The sequence below is a fragment of the Tursiops truncatus genome, chromosome 4 (assembly GCF_011762595.2).
Source record: "Tursiops truncatus isolate mTurTru1 chromosome 4, mTurTru1.mat.Y, whole genome shotgun sequence".
Taxonomy (NCBI): domain Eukaryota; kingdom Metazoa; phylum Chordata; class Mammalia; order Artiodactyla; family Delphinidae; genus Tursiops; species Tursiops truncatus.
In genome coordinates, this window is record NC_047037.1 from 96,174,904 (window position 1) to 96,202,688 (window position 27,785).

The following is a 27,785-nucleotide window of genomic DNA, read 5'->3' on the forward strand; positions in this document are numbered from 1 at the left end:
CATATAAAATAGATAACCAACAAGGACCTACTGTATAGCACAGGGAACTGTACTCAATATCTTGTAATAACCTATAGTAGAAGAGAATGTAAAGAAATAATATATGTATGTATAACTGAATCACCTTGCTGTATACCTGAAACTAACACAACATTATAAATCAACTCTCTCTATCTATCTATCTATCTACCTACCTATCTATCTATCTATCTATCTATCTCTATATATATCTTATTGGTTTTGTTTCTGGAGAACGTTGGCTAATACAGGGGGCATCTTGTAATAAACACCATGCATTTTCTAGATAAGGACCGTAATCCCCAGAAAGCTTAATAATATTATATGATACTCAAGGAGTTTGTTACCTAGCTAGAGAGCAAGCATATAAAAAGTTAGAGCGGGCTTCCCTGGTGGCGCAGTGGTTGAGAGTCCACCTGCCGATGCAGGGGACACGGGTTCGTGACCCGGTCTGGGAAGATCCCACATGCCGCGGAGCAGCTGGGCCCGTGATCCATGGCCTCTGAGCCTGCGCGTCCGGAGCCTGTGCTCCGCAACGGGAGCAGAAGTTACTAGTTCATAAATGATTTACTCTATAAGTGTAAACTCTACCTTCCTGAGGAATGTTGGACAAAAAAAGTTAAGGAAACTTGCCAACCTGAGCGGGCCATAAAGCCTCTGAAGTGGAAAGAGCATAAATGTGTAACCAAACCAGGTTGTCAGCAGCTTCTCAATAAAGACAACACGTTTTATGGTTGCTAATAAAACTTAGAGATAATATCTTCATCACTGGCATTTCCATATAACCTTCAGCATGCCATTTTACAGTTCAAATACATGCCTTATTTTGAAGTCTAAAACATTAAACTTAAAGTTATTGTTAGAGTAATGAATGTATTAGTTTTCTATGGCTGCTGTAACAAAGTACCAATAAACTGAGTGGCTTAACTGAGAAATGTATTGTCTCACAGTTCTGGAAGCTTTGAAGTCCAAGATCAAGTTATTGGTGGGGTCATGCTCCCTCCCTCTGAAGGTGCTGGAGAAGAATCTGTTCTAACCCTCTCTCCTAGCTTCCGGTGGTTTGCTGGCATCTTTGGCATTTCTTGACTTGTAGACATATCACCCTGGTCTGTGCCTTCCTATTCACATGGCATTCTCCCTATGTGTGTATCTTTGTCAAAATTTCCTCTTTTTATTAAGAACGCAAGCCGTACTGGATTGGGGCCCACCCTACTCCAGTATGACCTCATCTTAATTAATTATGTCTACAACAGCCCTATTTCCACCTAAGGTCACATTCTGAGGTATTGGAGGTTAGGACTTCAACATACGAACTTGGGGAGACACAATTCAACCCATCATAATGGGTTAGAGTACTAATAAATTAAAATCTAAGATATTTTTAAATAACCCAAATTCTTCCTCTAACAATGCTTGTGGTCTGATTTTGGGTTAAGGAAGCTTCTTTTGAGATGTGAACCTGGTACTTTGGCTTATGCATTGTGTTTCCATGCTTTGCCACTAGAGGGTAGCATCATTACTATTGTTTTTTTCTGCTGTTAAGCCTATTACACAGTAACTTCAGTACTCTGCCATTCACCCATAATGTGGGCATATCAGATATGAAATAAACGTAGACACATTTCTCAGGGGGGTGGGGAGTGGCAAAGGTATCAGCTGGGAAGAATAGAGTGTCCTGGTCATCCCTGTCCTGGCGATTCCTCTCCTGGATTTTTGCTATGGGCCAAATGTTTGTGTACCTCCAAAATTCATGTGTTGAAACTCTAATCTCCAGCGTGATGGTATATTTGGAGGTGAGGTCTTTGGGAGGCAATTAGGTCATCAGGGTGGAGCCTTCATGATGGGCTTAATGCCTTTATAAAACAGAGACTGGAGAGAGATAATCTATTTCTCCCACCAGGACGTGGGCCTTTATCAGACACCAGATCTTCCAGACTCCAGAATTGTGAGAAATAAACATTTGTCGTTTAAGCTACCCAGCTTACGGTGTTCTATTATGGCATCCCAAACTGACTAAGACAATTTCTGACCAGAATCAAATCACCAGAGATATTCAAACAGAAGCCAAAGTCTTTTCCTCTGAATGGAACATTTGTGTGGAAAGCAGGGCTGGGGGACAGAGGGTCTTAAGAATAAGGCAGGTCCCTTTAAGAAAGAACTGAGCCATTCACCGTGCAGTCATGTAGCCTCTGAAGTGGAAAGAGCCATCTCTCTCCCTCACCCACCCCCAGCCCCAGGGTCAGGAGATTTATTGATCTACCCCATCCCGGGCTTGGCCACTAATTGACAGCATGATCTTAGACAAGTCACAAACTCTGGTCTGAGTCTTCACCCATAGACAACCTCTGAGGACCTATTTTCTCTAAATGATATCTTCCTTTGAATTTTCTCTCTCCTTTCCACTCTAGCTCACCTTTCAATGCTACAGGTTGAGAAGGATTTCTTAGGCGCTACAATAGAGACGAAAAAAGTGTGGTTGCCTTTAGGAGATTATAATATAGTAAGAAGGAAGCATGTATGTGCAGAGATAATTAGAGGACTGAATAGCATATGATCCGCTCTCTGGGCTCCTGTTTAGGAATTTCTAAACAGGAAGGTGTGGTATGAAGCAGCAGAAAAGAAAAGCTTTGAACTGGGCCTTAAAGAATCTCCAGAACTTAGGCTGCAAAGAGGAGGAGGGAAGAGAGTGTGGTTAATACAACTTAGACATGGAAATTAAAATAAACAAGTTTTAGGGAACAGGGAGCAGTCAGCATGATTGGTACAGGGGTTATGTTAGACAATATGAGAGTATAACTCTACATTGAAATACACTCAAAGTGATTTTATTTTATTCAGGTGCAGTTGCTAGTCAATTTAGAATTGATCTGAGAGGCCAAGGGAACCTGAGTCAGTTTCTGAGCAGATGAGAGAGTTGTTCCAACCTCAATTGCTAAGCCCCTTGATTACGTGGCTGGGCTTCTTTCTGCATTTTAGAGCCTGTATGTATTTTGGCTTCAGACACCAGTTATCAAGTGGGGGATTATATTGGGCTCCATCCCCAGCTTCTTAGTAAAGATCTTTAACCCTCCCTTTAGGACACTTGAAAACAGGCAGAACAGCTCAAGATCATGAGAGGAAGCAGGTAAGAGGCACTTTCTTGCCTCCATTCTAACCTTTTGCATTAATCATATCAATTCCTCCCAAAACTCACACCAGCACTGAACACAGCTGTGTTGTCCCTGCTTTAAAGAGTTAAAGGCTCAGAAATACTGACAGCCCAGCTCAGAGCTGTTGAATTATCTTTAAAAGAGAGTGACCTAGAATTCATTAGGCTATCGTCTTAACATCTGTAAAAAGGAAGCAGTCTCATCAGATAGGAAATATATGGGAAAAATGGGCAATACTACCTCAAGTTCAGAAAGTTTTACTCTTAGAAGGAAATATAGTTAATATCTTAAGAGCTAAAGAATAATGAAATCCCATCAAATGACATGACAGCCTGGGTGGGGATGGCAGGTTTTCATGAGTAGGCAGAAAAGACAGGCAATTTTAAGTATGACTCCAGCTGGGGAAGGCACCTTCCCTGTGCTGTGCAAGACTGGGAGACAGCCTGTGTGGAGGGTTTGACGTAGTGACTATAAGTAACTGCATTCAGCACATGCCATTAGGGTCACTGCCAAGAATCCTGTCCCATTCAACATCTGGGTCCAATATCTCAACAAGCAGACTAGGTGTTCCCTGACATTGTCTGTCATAAACAAATCATTTCCTTAACAGTAAGCCTATTTTAACATGGAAAGACTCGAGCTAAGTACAGAAATGTTTAAGAGCATCAAAATCATAATGTTGATATTTGTGCCTTAAGGAATGATGCATGTGTAGCATTTTAGGTATTTATAATTTTACAAATATTATAATTTCATCTATGCAGATTAGTCTTGTAAGTTCAATTTATAAGTGTGCAATTGACTAACAAATTTACACTTGCGAGTTTCAGTTGAAATCTCACTAAGTTTATACAGTATTGGAATATTTAAGAAAACTTAAGTTTCACCACATTTATAAGTTTAAGAAATTAGATTTGTAATAATAACAACTTGAGAAGATTTGTTGGTTAATTGAAGTACTTAAGAATACAAAAAATATTTAATTCATAAATATAGTGAAGAAGTTTAAAGGGAAATCTAATTATCTAAGTTTAAAGCTGTGCCCCAAACATTAAAGTCTCCTTAAAACTGAGTGTTAAAATTTGCTAGACTTAAAAATAGAATAATAATATTCATCACATGAACGTAAAGGTATAAGAATGGCTTATATTTTTTCATTTTTACCAGTTTGGTCCAGAAACCCAATCACTCTATTCACTGCACATCTCTTGAAGCACCTCTCTAAGCTTAAAGCAAAAATCTCCCTTCACTGCTATTTATTTAGGGGAAATTCTTTTCTATTATTTCACGCATGTCCTCTATTCTCTCAATCTTCCCATCTGGAATTCACATTAGAAAGAATATAGAATTTCTGGATCTATTCTCCATGTATACAGACTTTTCTTTCATGCTTTTTAATTTATTGACTCCATGTACTGGGAAGAACTTGTCACTTCTCAGCTTTTATTTTCACTGTTCCTGTAGCCCCGGTGACTCCTAAACCACATTATTAATCCACATCCAACATACAATCAATACAACCTTGATTAATGAGCCCTAAAGTGACAAGATGATGAGGAGGACACCAAGACGGTCATAACCTGATCTCCCACTTCAACAATGAGCTGGTAGTGCCATCAGAGGCTGCAGTTTCCCAAGCAAAGGCAGTTAGAGATCACAGAAATCACTGAAGAGGTATTATCACATTAACAGCCATGGTTATATTGCGTTGAGTCTTTTTAAAGAGTCTCTTTGGGCTTCCCTGGTGGCGCAGTGGTTGAGAGTCCACCTGCCGATGCAGGGGACGCGGGTTCGTGCCCCGGTCCAGGAAGATCCCACATGCCGCGGAGCGGCTGGGCCCGTGAGCCATGGCCGCTGAGCCTGCGCGTCCGGAGCCTATGCTCCGCAGCGGGAGAGGCCACAGCAGTGAGACGCCCGCGTACCGCAAAAAAAAAAAAAAAAAAGAGTCTCTTTACCTTGGTTATGGCAAATCAAGCATGGGATACCCATGAAGGGGTTTGGCAAAAACTCAGGAATTGAGACCCCAGGTTTTTGGAAGATTTGAGATAAAATACAAGCAAAAGTAAGGGAGGGCACCCTTCCTCCATCCCTTCCTTGGTGAAGGCTTCCATAAAATTATAATAATCATGCTCAATTTATTGCTCATTTCAGGGACTAGAAGATAGCCCCAAACTATGGACTTGGACCTGAACCAGAAGTTCCTCCTCTGAGAACTCACTGGGTTGCATCTCACTTGTGTTCTCTGTGTGCAGAGACTGCAGGAATGGACATTTCTGCTCTCTCATAAAGACTGCTAGTATATTTACACTTACAGTTTTCAAAATTCCAGTCTTAATCTGGTTCATGCTAATTATTCCTAGAGTTCCTGCTCAGGCCTAGATACCAGCAATGCCGTTTTCACGTAACCTGCAGTTGACAGCTCACTCTTCTGAAATACAAACTTGTCAAAATCATAGAAACTTGCTGGGCTAAGGAAAAGAACCCTAAAATACAGGACACACATGGCGCAGAATGCCATGATCACCTGGGGACCACGGCATGTGGGCATTTCATATGCCAGAAATGTATTAAGGTCTATTGATTGCATTGTTCAAGATAAACATGTAGGCACCCACATCTGCTCTTTTCAACCCTTACATTAAAAAAAAGAAATGTATCCAATTCATTGGCCTAAAGAATCCACTCACCTCCCTCTTCAGTGTCATGTGATAAGACCAGACTGGGGCAGCTTCCTGGATTTGTCAGTGCTTCTGGAAAGCCAGGGAGCTTCAGGTTTTAATTGCCCATGTGACACCTCCAGCTACCCGCTACACTGCCTCTTTTCCTTCATATTCAAGTCAACCATCACAGACTCCTGCAGTACTCCTTTTCTTTCCTGTCACAGCAGAGACTGGCCTTTCTGACTAATATGGTACTAAATTAACTTCGATTTTGTCTCAGAGACCCTAGATTCATAAAATGTGACAGCTGGAAATTGATTCATCCAATTCAATTCCCTAACATCAGAGAGAAGGCCATGGTAAATGTTAAAACCCTAGAGGCTGGTGAATAGTAAAGCCAGAATGAGAAAAGATTTCCTGACTCTCCATTGGAGGTTACTTAGTCCACCAATGAGAGAAGGGCTCTGACTTTTTACCTAGGTATTCCATTAAAGGATTTTCCTTGTTTTAACCCTTCAATTATTTTCGCAGAGCAGAGGGCATGGTGGCCATACTACGCTGTGATGATTTTTTTACTCTTTGGATAACATCACGACTCTCCTTTCCCAAATTTTCATGGCTTTACCAACCATGTGCCCTTCTGTAACCGTGGATCAGCCCTTTTATCTTCTCTGAGAGAGTACATCATAGGATGACTTCCGGCTTGCTTTTCCCAGGGGAGAACGCAGGTGCTACAGAAAGAGATTTCTCACAAAAAGGAATTTCAGTGTCACACAGCGTCTTCTTCATGACATAAAGGTGGGGTGCAGTTGAATAACAAAAACAAAGATCTGAGGTGTTTGAACGAAGGTCCATGCATTCATTTATTTCTCATTGCAGCAACAAGATAAACAAGTGAAATTCCATCTATAATGAGTTACAAATGGTAGTAAGCCCAGGAACCCTGAGCATATATATCTATAAGGCAAATAAAACAATATTTTTCAGTGTAGGCATCACACTTTAGATGACCTGGGGAGAGCCATTCCAAGCCCCAAATACCATGACACCAAGAATCATTCTCAACCAGTTGTTCTCCAAACAAAAGGTGAAAAGGCAAAACTATGATTAAAAATAATAAAATTTAAAAAAAGAGAAATTTCAACTAGAAAGACTGGATGCCCAAAGTCACATCTCTTCTTCTGATTCTTGTTCTCGTTCAGCATTTTTCAGGAGTCCAACTTCTGAGGGGCAGAACCTCTTAAATCGAGATTTAACCAACCTGAGGAGAATGAAAGTCATCTCGTATTATGCTGTTTAAAATTAAAACCCAAAACTATATGTATCTATAATACAGCAAACTCCACATTATCTGTGCAGATGGAAGAGGCACCCCTAGAAAGCAAATCACTTTTATTTGGCTTTGGAGCCACCTGCAAATATTGTGTAGATTAAAGCAGCATATAAGCAAACAGATACCATAAAGCTCTTAAATGTGTAATATGATTGTCTGCATCATATTCAAAATTTATAACTTTAATCATTTCTAAAACAAGCAAGAGAATCTCTGGTCTGTAGTAATCCCAGATGAAACCAAGCTCAGCTGTGTGGTCCAAAAAGGAGCCCTCTCCTAGGAAGGAAGTGCATGAAGGCATCTCCTGCCCCATGTTGAGCCCCACGTCAAGTCTGGTCTGTACTGCAGCCTCTATTCATGTCTTCAGAGGAGTGCTTTTGTGCTGGCCACAGGGTGCTCAACCGCATGTGATGCTCCATGATGAATTAAGAAGTTGAAAGAAGTGACCTCCATTCTTGTAACTGTTTTCATAGATTAAGAGAATCTGTAGGTCAGAAGGAATTACAATTTTTGACATTGGAAGATGTGAAGCTTCTTAGTGGCAGGAACTCACTTTCTCTGATGTAATAAGAACTAGGCAAAGCTTTTCCTGTGCATGGTATTTGTGAAGACATTGTGCCGCGACCATGTCAATAAAACATAGTTAACTTCCAGAAATACACAGGGATATGCAAACAAACTGATAAACCAAATCATCAAAATCATTCCCGTTTTATGAAAAACGTCACCAGCCTATCTGTAGCTTTACACTTGTTTTCTGCCTTTCTTCTTCCAATGAAGGTCTGGCCCACCCCTCTCAATATACAGTGCTTTTACTTGTGCTCTGGATCCCACTAGAGTATGAACTTCCTAGGAGCAGAGACTTCATCTTATTTACTGCCCTAACTCTGCCAGAGTCTAGAACAATGTCTGGTACACAATAGTGGCTCATGACATATTTGATGATTCAGTGGGCTGTGGAGCAATCTGCCAGGAGTTCATATCACTCACCTCCTCAGAGGTAATTCTTCAGTCACTTCCAACTCAGCATTAATTCCTCCAACATACAACAACTGAGCAGTATCAGTAACAACTATTGACTTGGCAAGAGTCAAGAAAAAGTATTCAAAATCATTTGCCTCGATAATTAGTTGACCATTGACATCGTTCCCAATGTCCTCAACTCTTCAAGGCACTGTTCTCACGAAAGGCTAATAGTGTTAAGTAAGTTGATGACTGGGACAGTGTGTCATTTTTTTAAAATATTTATTTAGTTATTTGGCTGTGCTGGGTCTTAATTGCGGCACGTGGGGTCTTCATTGCAGCATGCAGGATCTTTAGTTGCAGCATGTGGGATCTTTAGTTGCAGCATGCAGGATCTAGTTCCCTGACCTGAGATCCAGCCCGGGCCCCCTGAATTGGAAGCATGGAGTCTTAGCCACTGGACCACCAGGGAAGTCCCAATGTGTCATTTTTTAAAGCCACACAGTTATCTCCACATTGCACAACCTGAATATGTGCTAACTGAAAGGGATTAATTAGTTAATTCATTCATTTCGTTCATTCCTGATGACTCTTGTGGAAAATAAAGCAAAGAACTGGCTACTGATTACAAATTAACTGTTAACACAGACCCTAGTGACTCCTGCACTTCCCCACTCCTCCTCTCTGGGTTTCATCTGCTGTTGTTACAAACCACCAAGCTAAGGCAAATTCAGGCTCTATCTGCACCCTGAAGCCCTTGGTATTGGCACATGCAGAAATGGCTACTGGGGACAGATTGAGGGATGGAGTAATAAAGAGGAAGTGCAAATAACTGCTAGTTCCTGGAATGATGCAAGTCCAGAGAACTAAAGTCAGGGTGTGTCTGGGCTTTTGCTCCCATATGTTCTCTTCAGTTAATACAAGAGCAGAGCTGAGACTTTGGGTATACTTCCAGAGTCAATCTGGAAATCAAACATCCAGAAAGCAAACTACCATATGCCTGGAATTTGGTCATTTCTATTTTGTTCTTCAAAATGGCTCACAAGAATCATTTGCTTGGAAAACCAACCTGAAAATGGGTAATATTTCTCTGTCCATTCAGAGGGGCTTTTAAAATAGTTCTGTACCACAGTGGTGTTTAAATATGAAATACAGTAAAACACATAATAAGATTTCCCAACAGACAGGTCTCTCCTATGAGCTGTCATGATGAGAACTGCAGGCATGGGACCAGATGAAGCAATCTTTAAACCGTGATTCTGGAGAGCTGGGAAGTACAGCTTCATTTTTCAGAGATTTCGGGGGCAGTAGTTCCATAACCCAGTTTTGGTTCCTTGGTGATCTTTGTGCTTTGTCAAATAAATGCGGATAGAATGTCCTCAAAACCCATCACCTGTGACTGAATTACAATCCACTACAATCCACCTGAATTATCCTGCATATGACCTCACTGAAAGTCAGTATTCAATCTTCGTGATATTCTTTAAGCTACTGCTTAAGTTTATATCAAAATATATCAGAACACAAGTTCTTGTTTTTATATTTCAAAAGCAGTATGAGAGCAAAACTTAAAAGCATATAAAACATGATTTCCAAACAATCATGTTTGGAAATCATGTTGAACCCTATTTCCGAGTATTTCTGAAACAGATCTGTTAAAACAGCAAATAAGTGTCTTGAGTACCTACTATATGTTTGACAGTATGCCAAGAGCTGTGAGAAATATGAAAAAGGTCTTTTCTTCCAGGTGACACAATCAAGTTAGCAGGTAAGACTAACATGAGCTAATAGTAAATATCACAAGATAGATCACAATTGTTAAGATGTGTGGTAGAGACTAAAGTACTGTAAACACTCATGAAGGGAGATAAGCAAAGGCTAGAACAATCACAGAAGTTTTCAGAGAAGAGATGAGCATTTAATTTGGATATGCCAGGTAGAGGCAACTACATGGTCAAAAAGTGAAAGGTGCTGGGGAAGGAGAGGCAGTTGAAAAAGTAAACATGGAGTTTCTGGTTTCTAGAAAACTATAGGTGGATAAGAGATTCATTAGGGGTCTGAAGGTTTTTGAAACAGGAAGAGACAATAGCCTTCTTTTGGCTCTGGAAGGGAACTGACATGGGGTAGAGGGTCTCCTTGAATGCCGGCATTATTCTTGGAAGCTGCCCAGCCCCTAAGGAGATGAGGCCCAGAAGTCAGCCTAAAACAGCGGAGGAAGAAGCCAAGTTTCACTCAATGGCTGAGCGAGCCTAAACTACCAGCCCATGAACGTGCTTTGAGGGAAATGAATAGGACTAATAGAAATCAGTCAATGAGAAAGTAGAATTTCCCAGCACCCATAGCACTTAGACCCCTAGAAGGAGTAACTACAGATCAAAGTGGGCTGACCCAAAGCCTACCAGAGACATTTTGGAGCTAGACAAGGAAATAGTTTCCTTATGCAGAGACACAGCGCCAAAGCTCCTATAGCAGTGAAGCTCAAAGAAGCACAGAGCAGGAGAGGTAACCTGGGCAAATGTCTACAGAGAGGACTAGAAAGCTAGCTGGGGCAGAAGCTGAGACCCCACTGGGCCTAGAACCAGCTACTGTAATTTAGGGATCTAGAGCACCTGCTAGATGTGTACAATCCAATATGGTAGTCACTATGCATATATGGATATTTAAATTAATTAAACTTAGTGTGGCACTAGGCCCATGTCAAGTGCTCAATAACCACACATAGCTCATGGCTGTATAACGAAGGCTGCAGATATACAACATTTCAATCAGTGCTAAAGTCTGAAGGATTGGAGTCTGCATGATTAGTAGTTGGGATCAGCCAGGCCAACTCTGGTTTGGCATTAGCTATCATGCTAATGGAAATAATAAGGAACCATGTTCACTCCTTTCTACTCCTACTCATCCTTCAAGCTGCAGCTTAATTCTCAATTGTGAGGAGGCCTCCTCTGGGCTCCAATAGTGCTTTGTTCTTACACTGTTTCCATTTATTGTACTGTATTTAAATTGTCTCTCTCTCCCCATAGGGTCTACACATTATACATTTTTTGATACAGAAGAAGGAGGAGAACAAGAACGAGAAGAATAATAAAAAGAACAAGGGTGGGTGGGGGAGGTGGTTCAAGAGAGCAGCCAAGAAGGTCCTGAATTCACCTCCTCCCATGGACACAGCAAATCTACAGCTATTTAAGGAACAATTCCCTATAAAAAAAAAAATACCTGAAAACTAGCCAAACAGCTCCTCCACAGCAAAGGACAAGAGGTCCACACTGAGATGGGTAAAAGAGGCAGAGACACAGTCTCACCGAAAACCCCACCCCTGGTGTGGAGACCCACAATCGGAAGGGATCTCAAAGATACAGAGCTTTTCCCTGAGGAGCAAGAATTTGTGCCCTACATCAGTCATCCCAACACTTGGGACTTGCACTGGTGAGATGAGCCCCCAAAACATCTGGCTTTGAAAACCAACAGGGCTGACGTCCAGAAAAACCAAAGGGCTGTAAGGAATGGAGATTCCACTCTTAAAGGTCCTGCATGCAGACTCACCCACCTGGCAATCCAGCACAAAAGCCACAGTTTGAAAAGCGCCTAGACCATATGTGAATGTGATACATTTGTTAATTTTAAAGCATCTGCCAGCAAGGGAGAAATCTGTTAGGACTCTCTCCAGGAATGGAAGCACTGGCAGGTACCATTTTTGCTTTCTGCCCCATCTATTTTGTTAGCACCAGCACTAGCAGTCACCATTTTTGCAGTCGCTTTCTAACCTGCTAGCACCAGTGTTAGAAATTAAAGGAGAAATTTAAAAATACCTGGAGAGGGCTTCCCTGGTGGCGCAGTGGTTGGGAGTCCGCCTGCCGATGCAGGGGACATGGGTTCAAGCCCTGGTCCAGAAGGGTCTCACATGCCGCGGAGCGGCTGGGCCCGTGAGCCATGGCCGCTGAGCCTGCACGTCCGGAGCCTGTGCTCCGCAACGGGAGAGGCTGCAACAGTGAGAGGCCCGCGTAACGCAAAAATAAATAAATAAAAAATAAATAAATAAAAATACCTGGAGACAAGTGAAAATGGAAATACAACATACCAAAATCTATGCAATGCAACAAAAGCAGTTCTAAGATGGAAGTTTATAGCAATACAGGCCTACCTCAAGAAATAAGAAAAATCTCAAATAAACAACCTAAATTTTACACCTAAGGGAACTAAAGAAAGAAGAGTAAACAAAGCCCAAAGTTACTAAAAGGAAGGAAATAATAAAGAACAGAGCAGAAATAAATGAAATAGAGACTAAAAGACAAACAGAAAAGATTGATGAAACAAGGAGATGGTTCTTTGAAAAGATAAACAAAATAGACAAAACTTTAGCTAGACTCACTAAGAGAAACAGAGAGAAGGCTGAAATAAATAAAATCAGAAATAAAAGAGGAGAAATTACAATTTACCAAAAGAGACTACTATGAACTATTATACACCAACAAATTGAATAACCTGGAAGTAATGGATAAATTCCTAGAAACATACAATCTTCTAAGACTGAATCATCAAGAAATAGAAAATCTGAATAGACTAATTACTAGTGAGGAGACTAAAACAGTAATCAAAAAACTCCCAACAAAGAAAAGTCCAGGACCAGATGGCTTCACTGGTAAAGTGTACCAAATATTCAAAAAAGATTTAATACCTATCCTTCTCAAACTCTTCCAAAAAACTGAAGAGGAGGGAATGCTCCCAAACTCACTTCACAAGGCCAACATTACCCTGATACCAAAATCACACAAAGACATCACACATAAAAAAGAAAATTACAGACCAATATCACTGATGAACATAGGTACAAAAATCTTCAACAAAATATTAGCAAACTGAACTCAAGAATACGTTAAAAGGATCATACACCCTGATCAAGTGGAATTTATTCCAGGGATGCAAGGATGGTTCAACAACCACAAATCAATCAATGTGATATGTCACATTAACAAAAAGAAGGATTAAAATCATATGATTATCTCAATAGATGCATAAAAAGCATCTGACAAAATTCAACATCATTTGTGATAAAAACTCTCAACAAGTGGATATAAAAAGAATGTACCTTAACATAATAAAGGCCATATATTACATGCTTACAGGTAACATCATACTCAGTGACGAAATCATGAAAGTTTTTCCCTTAAAATCAGGACCAAAACACTCTCACCACTTTTAGTCAAAATAATATTATAAGTCCTAGCCAGAGTATTTAGGCAAGAAAAAAAAAAGAGGCATCCAAATTGAAAAGGAAGAAGTAAAACTGTCACTATTTGCAGATGACATAATACTATGTATAGAAAACCCTAAAGACACCAACAAAAAACTGTTAGAACTAATAAATAAATTTAGTAAAGTTGCAGGGTACAAAATCAATATGCAAACATGTTGCACTTTTATACACTAACAATGAACTATCAGAAAGAGAAAGAAAAAACATCCCATTAACAATGGCATCGAAAAGAATAAAATATCTATGAACAAATGTAACCAAGGAGATGAAAGACCTATACACTGAAAACTGTAAGACACTGATGAAAGTAACTGAAGAAGACAAAAATAAATGGAAAGATATTCCATGCTTATGAATTGGAAGAATTAATACTGTTAAAATGTCCATATTACCCAAAAAAATCTGCAGATTCAATGCAATCCCTACCAAATTCCAAAGGCATTTCTCACAGAAATAGAACAAACAATCCTAAAATTTGTATGGAATCACAAAAGATCCTGAATAGCCAAAGCACTCTTGAAAAAGAAGAACAAAGCTTAAAGCATCATACACTCTGATTTCAGACTATACTACAGAGCTGTAAAATCAAAACAGTATGATATTGGCATAAAAACAGACCCATAGATCAATGGCACAGAGTAAAGAGCCTAAAAATAACACACATATATGGTCCATTAATTTGTGATAAAGGAAGCAAGAACACAAAATGGGGAAAGGCTAGTCTCTTCAAAAATGGTGCTGGGAAAACTGGACATCCACACACAAAAGAATGAAACTGGACCACTATCTTACACCATACACAAAAATTAACTCAAAATGGATTAAAGTCTTGACTGTAAGATTAAAAATAAAATAAAATAGGAATAAAAATAAAAATCTGAGAAGAAAACATGGGTGGTAAGCTCCTTGACATCACTCTTGGTGAAATTTTGGGGATCTGACTCCAAAGGCAGTAGAAGCAAACCTAAACAAATAGGATTACACCAACTAGAAAATTCTGCACAGTGAAGGAAAACATCAACAAAATAAAAAGGAAACTTTCTGACGGGAGAAGATATTCCTAAATCATACCTGATAAAAGGTTAATATCCAAAATATATAAAGAACTCAGACAACCCAATAACCACCACAACAAAAAAAATCCAATTTAAAAATAGGCAAATAGCATCTTTGGGATCCTCCATGTATAGTATCATGTCAACTGAAAACAATGACAGCTTTACTTCTTCTTTTCCGATTTGCATTTCTTTTATTTCCTTTTCTTCTCTGATTGCTGTGGCTAAAACTTCCAAAACTATGTTGAATAAGAGTGGTGAGAGTGGGCAACCTTGTCTTCTTCCTGACCTTAGTGGAAATGCTTTCAGCTTTTCACCATTGAGGACAATGTTGGCTGTGGGTTTGTCATATATGGACTTTATTATGTTGAGGAAAGTTCCCTCTATGCCTACTTTCCGCAGGGCTTTCCCAAAGATGCTACCAGAAAACTACTAGAGCTCATCAATGAATTTGGTAAAGTAGCAGGATACAAAATTAATGCACAGAAATCTCCGGCATTCCTATACACTAATGATGAAAAATCTGAAAGTGAAATCAAGAAAACACTCCCATTTACCATTGCGACGAAAAGAATAAAATATCTAGGAATAAACCTACCTAAGGAGACAAAAGACCTGTATGCAGAAAATTATAAGACACTGATGAAAGACATTAAAGATGATACAAATAGATGGAGAGATATACCATGTTCTTGGATTGAAAGAATCAACGTTGTGAAATGACTCTACTACCCAAAGCAATCTACAGATTCAATGCAATCCCTATCAAACTACCACTGGCATTTTTCACAGAACCAGAACAAAAAAATTCACAATTTGTATGGAAACACAAAAGACCCCAAATAGCCAAAGCAATCTTGAGAACGAAAAATGGAGCTGGAGGAATCAGGCTCCCTGACTTCATACTATACTACAAAGCTACAGTAATCAAGACAGTATGGGACTGGCACAAAAACAGAAAGATAGATCAATGGAACAGGATAGAAAGCCCAGAGATAAACCCACACACATATGGTCACCTTATCTTTGATAAAGGAGACAGGAATGTACAGTGGAGAAAGGACAGCCTCTTCAGTAAGTGGTGCTGGGAAAACTGGACAGGTATATGTGAAAGCATGAGATTAGATCACTCCCTAACACCATACACAAAAATAAGCTCAAAATGGATTAAAGACCTAAATGTAAGGCCAGAAACTATCAAACTCTTAGAGGAAAACATAGGCAGGACACTCTATGACATAAATCACAGCAAGATCCTTTTTGACCCACCTCCTAGAGAAATGGAAATAAAAACAAAAATAAACAAATGGGACCTAATGAAACTTCAAAGCTTTTGCACAGCAAAGGAAACCATGAACAAGACGAAAAGACAACCTCAGAATGGGAGAAAATATTTGCAAATGAAGCAACTGACAAAGGATTAATCTCCAAAATGTACAAGCAGCTCATGCAGCTCAATAACAAAAAAACAAACAACCCAATCCAAAAATGGGCAGAAGACCTAAATAGACATTTCTCCAAAGAAGATATACAGATTGCCAACAAACACGTGAAAGAATGCTCAACATCATTAATCATTAGAGAAATGCAAATCAAAACTACAATGAGATAGCATGTCACACCAGTCAGAATGGCCATGATCAAAAAATCTAGAAACAATAAATGCTGGAGAGGGTGTGGAGAAAAGGGAACACTCTTGAACTGTTGGGGGGAATGTAAATTGATATAGCCACTATGGAGAACAGTATGAAGGTTCCTTAAAAAACTACAAATAGAACTACCATATGACCCAGCAATCCCACTACTGGGCATATACCCTGAGAAAACCATAATTCAAAAACAGTCATGTACCAAAATGTTCATTGCAGCTCTATTTACAATAGCCAGGACATGGAAGCAACCTAAATGTCCATCATCAGATGAATGGATAAAGAAGATGTGGCACATATATACAATGGAATATTACTCAGCCATAAAAAGAAATGAAATTGAGTTATTTGTAGTGAGGTGGATGGACCTAGAGGCTGTCATACAGAATGAAGTAAGTCAGAAAGAGAAAAACAAATACCATATGCTAACACATATATATGGAATCTAAGGGAAAAAAAAAAGGGTCATGAAGAACCTAGGGGTAAGACGGGAATAAAGACACAGACCTACTAGAGAATGGACTTGAGGATATGGGGAGGGGGAAGGATAAGCTGTGACAAAGTGAGAGAGTGGCATGGACATATATACACTACCAAACGTAAACTAGCTAGCTAGTGGGAAGCAGCTGCATGGCACAGGGAGATCAGCTCAGTGCTTTGTGACCACCTAGAGGGGTGGGATAAGGAGGGTGGGGGAGGGAGGGAGACGCAAGAGGGAAGAGATATAGGAACATATGTATATATATAACTGATTCACTTTGTTATAAAGCAGACACTAACACACCACTGTAAAGTAATTATACTCCAATAAAGATGTTAAAAATAAATAAAACAAAATAAAAATAGGCAGAGAATTTGAATAGACATTTTTCCAAAGAAGACGTACAGATAACTAAAAGGCACATGAAACAATGTTCAATATCACTAATCATTAGGGAAGTTCAAACCAAAACACCAGTGAGATATCACCTCATACCTGCAGAATGGCTATTATCAAAAGGATAAGAAATAGCAAGTGTTGGCCAGGATATGAAGAAAAGAGAACCCTCATGCACTGTTGGTGGAAATGTAAATTGGTACAGCCACTGTGGAAAACAGCATGGAGCTTCCTCAAAAAATTAAAAATAGGGCATCCCTGGTGGCACAGTGGTTGAGAGTCTGCCTGCCAATGCAGGGGACATGGGTTTGTGCCCCAGTCCAGGAAGATCCCACATGCCGCGGAGCGGCTAGGCCCATGAGCCATGGCCACTGAGCCTGCGCGTCCAGAGCCTGTGCTCTGCAACGGGAGAGGCCACAACAGTGAGAGGCCCACATACCGCAAAAAAAAAAAAAAAAAAGAGAAAATTAAAAATAGAACTACCATATAAGCCAGCAATTCCACTTCTGGGTATTTATCTGAAGAAAATGAAAACACTAATTCAAAAAGATAAAGGCACCCCTAGGTTCACTGCAGCATATTTATAATAACCAGCATATGGAAACAATTTAAGGGTCTATCAATGGTTGAATGGATAAAGGAAATGTTTTTATATATATGTTTATATATATATATAAAATATAAATATTTTATATTTATATGTACATAATGGAATACTACTCAGCCATAAAAAAGAATGAAATGGACATTGAGGGTATTACATTAAGTGAAATAAGGCAGATAGAGAAAGACAAATACCATATGATTTCACTTACCTGTGAGATCTAACAAACAAATGAACAAACAAAACAAAACACATAGATACAGGGAACAGATTGATGGTTGCCAGAATAGGGGGAGGTGGGCAAAAATGGGTGAAGGGGATCAAGAGGTACAAACCTCCAGTTATAAAATAAATAAGTCTTATAGTTTTCAGAGCACAGGTCTTTTGTCTCCTTAGGTGTGGTTATTCCTAGGTATTTTATTCTTTTTGATGTGATGGTAAATGGGGTTGTTTCTTGAATTTCTCTTTCTGATGTTTTGTTGTTAGTGTATAGAAATACAACAGATTTCTGTGTATTAATTTTGTAACCTGCAACTTTACCAAATTCGTTGATGAGCTCTAGTAGTTTTCTGGTAGCATCTTTAGGATTTTCTATGTATAGTAACATGTCATCTGCAAACAGTGACAGTTTAACTTCTTTTCCCATTTGGATTCCTTTTATTTCTTTTTATTCTCTGATTGCTATAGCTAGGACTTCCAAAACTATGTTGAATAAAAGTGACAAGAGTGAACATCCTTGTCTTGTTCCTGATCTTAGAGGAAATGTTTTTAGCTTTTCACCATTGAGTATGATGTTAGCTGTAGGTTTGTCATATATGGCCTTTATTATGTTGAGGTATGTTCCCTCTATGCCCACTTTCTGGACAGTTTTTATCATAAATGGGTGTTGAATTTTGTCAAAAGCTTTTTCTGCAAATATTGAGATGATCATATTACCTCACACCAGTCAGAATGGCTATCATCAAAAAATCCACAAACAGTACATGCTGGAGAGTGTGTGGAGAGAAGGGAACCGTCCTATACTGTTGGTGGGAATGTAAACTGGTGCAGCCACTATGGAGAACAGTATAGAGGTTCCTTAAAAAACTAAAAATAGAGCTACCATATGATTCTGCAATCCCACTCCTGGGCATACACCCAGAGAAATACATGGTTTGAAAGAATACATGCACCCCAATGTTCATTGCAGCACTGTTTACAATAGCCAAGACATGGAAGCAACCTAAATGTCCATCGACAAAAGAATGGATAAAGAAGATGTGGACATATATACAATGGAATATTACTCAGCCATTAAAAAGAATGAAATAATGCCATTTGCAGTAACATGGGTGGACTTATAGATTGTCATACTGAGTGAAGTAAGTCAGATAGAGAAAGAGAAATATCATATGACTGCTTCTCTGCAAAATCTAAAAAATGATACAAATGAACTTATATACAAATCAGAAGCAGACTCACAGACTTAGAGAATGAACTTATGGTTACCAGAGGGGAAGGGTAGGAGGGAGAGATATTTAGGGAGCTTGGGATTGACATGTACACACCACTATATTTAAAATGGATAACCAACAAGGACCTACTGTATAGCAGAGGGAACTCTGCTCAATATCCTGTAACAAACTAAATGCAAAAAGAATTTGAAAAAGAATAGACACATGTATATGTATAACTGAATCACTTTGTTGTACACCTGAAACTAATACAACATTGTTAATCAACTGTACTCCAATATAAAATTAAAAGTTTCTTTAAAAAATGAGAAAAATAAATAAAATTAAAAAGTCATGGGGATATTATATACAGCATGGTGACTATAATCAGTAATATTGTATTGCAGATTTGAAAGTTGCTAATAAAGTAAATCTTGAAAGTTCTCATCACAGGAAAAAATTTTTGTAACTTTGTATGGTAACAGATGGTATAACTAGACTTATTGTGGCGGTCATTTTGCAATGTATACAAAAGTTGAATCATTATGTTGTACACCTAAAACTAGTATAATGTTGTATGTCAATTGCACTTCAATTTAAAAAGAAATCTATCACAGGAAACTGAAAAAAAAAAAAACCAACAAACAAACACAAGAAGAATCTTCCTTGAGCTCCTATTATGTTGTAGGCAGTTTAAATACATGATCTCATTTAGGTACTATTATTATCTCCATTTTGTAAATGACAAAACTGATATTTAATGTGGTTAAATAGTTTACCCAAAGTCATACAGCTGACAAGCAGCAGAGCTAGGAACATGGATTCTTAGTAATCTGTTATATCGCTCCTCACCCATCCTGAAACATTGTATCAAAGTCCTTGTAAAAATATGTACAGTTCAACTGAATCTTACTGTTAGAAATATTACAGGAAATGTCAAAGTAACCAGATACTCAAATTTAATGGGAGACATACATGTTGGTCAAAAATGACACCAAGCTTGGGAAGTGCTATAACTGATGTAAACATGGGCAAATGGAGGGCTCACTGCAGGTGTGGGGAGGACCATTTGGATAAGAAAACAGCATATGCAAAGACATGGAGGAACAGAAGAGTGTGCTGAAGGGTAATGCATAGGTTAGGAGCACAGCAGAGACACTTTTTAGCTATTCCAACTTTAAACCAGCATTTATTCTTTTTTTTTTTTTTTAGTTTTCTCATTTGTTCTATTTTTTATTTTCTTTTTTTTAACATCTTTATTCGAGTATAATTGCTTTACAATGTTGTATTAGTTTCTGCTGTATAACAAAGTGAATCAGCTATACATATACAGATATCCCCATATCCCCTCCCTCTTGCATCTTCCTCCCACACTCCCTACCCCACCCCTCTAGATGGTCACAAAGCACTGAGCTGATCTCCCTGTGCTATGCAGCTGCTTCGCTCTAGCTATCTGCTTTACATTTGGTAGTGTGTATATGTCACTGTTACTCCCTCACTTTGCCCCAGCTTACCCTTCCCCCTCCCCATGTCCTCAAGTCCATTCTCTATGTCTGCGTCTTTATTCCTGTCCTGCCCCTAAAACCAGCATTTATTCTTTTTATTGGAAATGTTTGTGTTTGCAGATAATTTTCTGCTATATTACCCTGTTTTGTGGAATGCTAAGGAATGAAATACCTCTTTGAACTTAAAGTTTGGTAATATCAAGCCTTGATGATCATATACCAAAAAATAGAACTTCCATGAACAAGAATCACTAACTTACCAGGTGACAAAGGCGTAAATTGCTCCAATGATGATAATGGCTATTGCATAATGCCAACAAAAGCATATGGTGAGAAACATAACGTTGTCATGATCCACTGAATCCCATGCAGGACCTCCACTGGGGGGATAAAGGACAAACCCAATCTGTAATTTAAAACAAAGAACACACATTAAAAAATACCAGCCATATTCCCAAAGATGGTACATTTCAAAATGTTTCATTTCAAGATTAATGGTAACAGATAACTCCCATTACCTGAGATGCTACAGATAAGATATCTGCTGCCTGTTTTAGTAATATAGACAGTATCTACTCGATCATATTTTTGGAAAAAATGTTAAGGATATTTACAGATCAATTTTCAAAATATGAATAGGAATCATCTCTGGGGATTGGTGGACTTCCAGATGATGTGTTAGGTTTCTAAGCTGTGCAGTTTAACTCCGTTATTTCAAAATCAGAGTTTAAAAAAAAGGTTTTAAAATAAAGCCCATGGGTAACATTATGTTCAATGATAAAGACTGAAAGCTTGTCTCCTAAGATCAGGAACAAGACAAGGGTGTCTTATTTTACAAATTCCATTCAACGTTGTACTAGAAATTCTAGCCAGAGCAATTAGCTAAGAAAAACAGACAAAGAGCATCCAGATTGCAAAGGAAGAAGTAAAACTATATTCACAAATGACATGATCTTATATATACAGAAAATTCTAAGAATCTACAAAAAAACTATTAGAGCTAATAAATTAATTTAGCATACTTGCAGGATACAAAATCAACACATAAAACATGCAATGAACAATCAAAAAAATTAAGGTAGGAAAACAATTCCACTTACAATAGCATTGAAAAGAATGAAATACTTAGGAATAAATTTAATCAAGGAGGTTCAAGACTTGTACCTTGCAAACTACAAAACATTGTTGAAAGTGATCAAAGAAGATCTAAATAACTGGAAGTATATCTCATGTTCATGAACTGGAGCAGTTAATATTGTTAAGATGGCAATAAAAAAACAGAACATGAATCTGATCAAACCTCTAGATCTAACAAGATCGGGCATGTTGAAAAGTGTTAAATGTGATGGTTAATTTCACATGTCAACTTGACTGGGTCATATGACGTACAGATACTTGGTTAAACATGATTTTGGGCTGTGTTTGTGAGGGTATTTCCAGATGAGATTAGCACTTGAATCTGTAAAAATCTAAGTAAAGCAGATCCTCCTCCACAGTGCGTGTGGGCATCATACAATCCATTGAGGGCTGAAGAGAGCAAAAAGCAGAGAGAGGGAGAATTGGCTCTGCCTCACCACTGAGCTGGAACTTTGGTCTTCTCCTGCCTCAAACTAGAACTTGTACCCTCAGCTCTCCGCTTTCAAGACTGGATCTACAGCACCAGCTTTCCTGGGTCTGTAGAATGCAGGTGGCAGATCATGGGACTTCTCAGCCTCCACAATTATGGGAACCAATTCCTCAAAAAAAATCTCTCTCTCTCTTTCCTCTCTCTATAGATATAGATATATTACAGATATAGATACAATTATATATTATATAAAATATATATAGTATATATTTGGTTCTGTTTCTCTGGAGAACCCTGACCAATACACTGGATGATAAATTGATAAATATCACTACTTTTGTATATATTTAAGATTTACCATAATAAAAGTTTTTAAAAATTCCTTTTTCATAGGCACGTTAAAAAAAAGAGAGAGAGAGAGAGAGATGGCAATAACACCCAAAGCAATCTACAGATTCAGTATGATCCCTATCAAAATCCCAGTAGTCTTTTTTGCAGAAATAGAAAGCTGATACTAAAATTTATATAGAATTACAAGGGACCCAGAATAGTCCAAACAACCTTGAAAAAGAAAAGCAAAGTTGTAAGACTTACACTTACTGATTTCAAAACTTACTACAAACACTACAGCAATCAAAACATTGTGGTACTAACATAATGGTAGACATACAGATCAATTAAATAGAATTGAGAGTCCAGAAATAAGCCCATACACCTGTAGTAAATTGGTTTTTGAAAAGAGTGCCAAGGCCATTCAATGGGGAAACAAAAGTCTCTTCAACAAATGGTACTGGGGAAACTGGATATACACATGCAAAAAAAAAAAAAAAAAAGAATTTGGACTCCTACATTACACCACATTCAAAAATTAATGCAAAATGGATCAAAAACCTAAACATGAGAACTAAAATCCTAACTCTTAGAAGAAAACTAAGGAAAAACCTTCATGACCTGGGATTTAGTGCTGATTTTGTATACATGACACCAAAAACACATCAAAATTAAAAGCTTTGGTGGGGCTTCCCTGGTGGCACAGTGGTTAAGAATCCGCCTGCCAATGCGGGGGACACGGGTTCGAGCCCTGGTCCAGTAAGATCGCACATGCCACGAAGGAACTAAGCCCGTGTGCCATAACTACTGAGCCTGCGCTGTAGAGCCTGCATGCGACAACTACTGAGCCCGTATGGCATAACTACTGAAGCCCTTGTGCCTAGAGCCCGTGCTCCACAACAAGAGAAGCCACCGCAATGAGAAGTCCACACACCACAACGAAGAGTAGCCCCTGCTCACCGCAACTACAGAAAGCCCGTGCGCAGCAACGAAGACCTGACACAGCCAAAAATAAAGAAAGAAAGAAAAACAAAGCTCAGAGGTTTCCGGGAAGATGGCGGAAGAGTAAGGCGTGGAGATCACCTTTCTCCCCACAGATACTCCAGAAATACATCTACACGTGGAACAACTCCTACAGAACACCCACTGAACGCTGGCAGAAGACCTCAGACCTCCCAAAAGACAAGAAATCCCCCACGTACCTGGGTAGGGCAAAAGAAAAAAGAAGAAACAGAGACATAAGAATAGGGACGGGACCTGCACCAGAGGGAGGGAGCTGTGAAGGAGTAACGGTTTCCACACACTAGGAAGCCCCTTCGCGGGCGGAGACAGCGGGTGGCGGAGGGGGAAAGCTTCAGAGCCGCGGAGGAGAGCACAGCAACAGGGGTGCGGGGGGCAAAGGGGGGAGATTCCCGCACAGAGGATCAGGGCCGAACGGCACTCACCAGCCCGAGAGGCTTGTCTGCTCACCCGCCAGGGCGGGCGGGGCTGGGAGCTGAGGCCTGGGCTTCGGTTGGAGCGCTGGGAAAGGACTGAGGTTGGCAGTGGGAACACAGACTGAAGGGGGTTAGTGCGCCACGGCTGGTCGGGAGGGAGTCCGGGGAAAAGTCTGGACCTGCCGAAGAGGCAAGAGACTTTTTCTTCCCTCTTTGTTTCCTGGTGCGCAAGGAGAGGGGATTAAGAACCCTGCTTAACGGAGCTCCAGAGACGGGCGCAAGCCGCGGCTAAAAGCACGGACCCCAGAGAAGCTAAGGCTGCTGCTGCTGCCGCCACCAAGAAGCCTGTGTGCGAGCACAGGTCACTAACCACACCCCCCCTTCCGGGGAGCCTGTGCAGCCCACCACTGCCAGGGCCCCAGGATCCAGGGACAACTTCCCCAGGATAACCCACGGCGTGACTCAGGCTGGTGCAACGTCATGCTGGCCTCTACCGCCGCAGGCTTGCCCCACATTCCGTGACCCTCGATCCCCTCCCCCCCCCCCCCCCCCCCCCCCGGCCTGAGTGAGCCACAGTCCCGGAAGCAGCGGCTCCTTTAACCCCGTCCTGTCTGAGCAAAAAACAGACGCCATCCAGCTACGTACACGCAGAGGCGAGGCCAAATCCAAAGCTGAGGGCCTGGGAGCTGTGAGAACACAGAAGAGAAAGGGAAATCTCTCCCAGCGGCCTCAGAAACAGCGGATTAAATCTCCACAATCAACTTGATATACCCTGCATCTGTGGAATACCTGAATAGACAACGAATCATCCCAAATTGAGGAGGGGACTTTGAGAGCAAGATTTATTATTTTTTCCCCTTTTCCTCTTTTTGTGAGTGTGTATGTGTATGCTTCTGTGTGAGATTTTGTCTGTATAGCTTTGCTTCCACCATTTGTCCTAGGGTTCTATCAGTCCTTTTTTTTTTTTAATCGTTTTTTCTTAATAATTATTTTTTTATTTTAATAATGTTATTATATTTTAACATACTGTATTTTATTTTACTTTACCTTCTTTCTTTCTTTTTTTCCTTCCTTCCCTTCCTCCCTCCCTCCCTCCCTCCCTCATTTTTCTTTCTTTTTTTCTACTTCTACTAATTCTTTCTTTCTAATTTTTCTCCATTTTATTCTGAGCTGTGTGGATGAAAGGCTCTTGGTGCTGCAGCCAGGAGTCAGTGCTGTGCCTCTGAGGTGGGAGAGCCAACTTCAGGACACTGCTCCACAGGAGACCTCCCAGCTGCACATAATATCAAACGGTGAAAATCTCCCAGAGATCTCCATCTCAACACCAGCACCCAGCTTCACTCAACTACCAGCAAGCTACAATGCTGAACACCCTATGCCAAAAAACTAGCAAGACAGGAAAACAACCCCACCCATTAGCAGAGAGGCTGCCTAAAATCATAATAAGTCCACAGACACCCCAAAACACACCACCAGGCGTGAACCTGCCCATCAGAAAGACAAGATCCAGCCTCACCCACCAGAACACAGGCACTAGTCCCCTCCACCAGGAAGCCTACACAACCAACTGAACCACCTTAGCCACTGGGGACAGACAGCAAAAACAATGGGAACTATGAAACTGCAGCCTGCAAAATGGAGATCCCAGACACAGTAAGTTAAGCAAGAGAGAAGACAGAAAAACACACAGCAGATTAAGGAGCAAGATAAAAACCCACCAGACCTAACAAATGAAGAGGAAATAGGCAGTCTACCTGAAAAAGAATTCAGAATAATGATAGTAAAGATGATCCAAAATCTTGGAAATAGAATAGACAAAATGCAAGAAACATCTAACAAGGACCTAGAAGAACTAAAGATGAAACAAACAATGATGAACAACACAATAAATGAAATTAAAAATACTCTAGATGGGATCAATAGCAGAATAACTGAGACAGAAGAACAGATAAGTGACGTGGAAGATAAAATAGTGGAAATAACTACTGCAGAGCAGAATAAAGAAAAAAGAATGCAAAGAACTGAGGACAGTCTCAGAGACCTCTGGGACAACAATAAACACACCAACATTCGAATTATAGGGGTTTCAGAAGAAGAAGAGAAAAAGAAAGGGACTGAGAAAATATTTGAAGGATTATAGTTGGAAACTTCCCTAATATGGGAAAGGAAATAGTTAATGAAGTCCAGGAAGCACAGAGAGTCCCATACAGGATAAATCCAAGGAGAAATACCCTAGGACACATATTAATCAAACTTTCAAAAATTAAATACAAAGAAAACATATTAAAAACAGCAAGGGAAAAACAACAAATAACACATAAGGGAATCCCCATAAGGTTAACAGCTGATCTTTCAGCAGAAACTCTGCAAGCCAGAAGGGACTGGCAGGACATACTTAAAGTGATGAAGGAGAAAAACCTGCAACAAATATTACTCTACCCAGCAAGGATCTCATTCAGATTTGATGGAGAAATTAAAACCTTTACAGACAAGCAAAAGCTGAGAGAGTTCAGCACTACCAAAACAGCTTTACAACAACTGCTAAAGGAACTTCTCTAGGCAAGCAAAACAAGAGAAGGAAAAGACCTACAATAACAAACCCAAAACAATTAAGAAAATGGGAATAGGAACATACATATCGATAATTACCTTAAATGTAAATGGACTAAATGCTCCCACCAAAAGGCACAGACTGGCTGAATGGATACAAAAACAAGACCCATATATATGCTGCCTACAAGAGACCCACTTCAGACCTAGAGACAAACACAGACTGAAAGTAAGGGGATGGAAAAAGATATTTCATGCAAATGTAAACCAAAAGAAGCTGGAGTAACAATTCTCATATCAGACAAAATAGACTTTAAAATAAAGACTACTAGAAGAGACAAAGAAGGACACTACATAAAGATCAAGAGATCAATCCAAGAAGAAGATATAAAGATTGTAAATATTTACGCATCACATAGGAACACCTCAGTGCATAAGGCAAATACTAACAGCCATAAAAGGGGAAATCGACAGTAACACATTCATAGTAGGGGACGCTAACACCCCACTTTGACCAATGGACAGATCATCCAAAATGAAAATAAATAAGGAAACACAAGCTTTAAATGATGCATTACACAAGATGGACTTAATTGATATTATAGGACATTCCATCCAAATACAACAGAATACACACTTTCTCAAGTGCTCATGGAACATTCTCCAGGATAGATCATATCTTGGGTCACAAATCAAGCCTTGGTAAATTTAAGAAAATTGAAATTGTATAAAGTATCTTTTCTGACCACAACGCTGTGAGACTAGATATCAATTACAGTAAAATATCTGTAAAAAAATACAAACACATGGAGGCTAAACAATACACTACTTAATAATGAAGTGATCACTGAAGAAATCTAAAAGGAAATTAAAAAATACCTAGAAACAAATGACAATGGAGACACAACAACCCAAAATCTATGGGATGCAGCAAAGCAGTTCTAAGAGGGAAGTTTATAGCAATACAATCCTACCTTAAGAAATAGGAAACACCTCGAATAAACAACCTAACCTTGCACTTAAAGCAATTAGTGAAAGAAGAACAAAAAAACCCCAAAGTTAGCAGAGGAAAGAAATCATAAAAAATCAGATCAGAAATAAATGAAAAAGAAATGAAGGAAACGATAGCAAAGATCAATAAAACTAAAAGCTGGTTCTTTGAGAAGATAAGCAAAATAGATAAACCACTAGCCAGACTCATCAAGAAAAAAAGGGAGAAGACTCAAATCAATAGAATTAGAAATGAAAAAGGAGAAGTAAACAACTGACACTGCAGAAATACAAAAGATCATGAGAAATTACTACAAGCAACTCTATGCCAATAAAATGGACAACCTGGAAGAAATGGACACATTCTTAGAAATGCACCACCTGCCAAGACTGAATCAGGAAGAAATAGAAA

The 27,785-nt window shown here is 39.5% G+C and overlaps 1 protein-coding gene across 4 annotated transcripts in view; it reads right to left on the reverse strand.

Annotated features, from left to right (window-relative positions):
* Positions 1-6,658: 6,658 nt before the first annotated feature.
* TMEM45A (transmembrane protein 45A) overlaps positions 6,659-27,785 on the reverse strand; it is a 101,552-nt gene continuing 80,425 nt past the window's right edge. For 3 of the 4 annotated variants that reach the window (XM_073804334.1, XM_033855896.2, XM_033855895.2), the window contains 2 exons: positions 20,761-20,906; positions 6,659-7,088 (listed from right to left, as the gene is read on the reverse strand). In XM_073804334.1, the coding sequence (XP_073660435.1) occupies positions 6,995-7,088; positions 20,761-20,906 (240 nt within the window). In that variant the 3' untranslated portion in view covers positions 6,659-6,994. Of the gene's footprint in view, positions 7,645-20,760; positions 20,907-27,785 lie in introns of all 4 variants that reach the window. The other variant, XM_033855900.2, reaches the window with a different exon arrangement.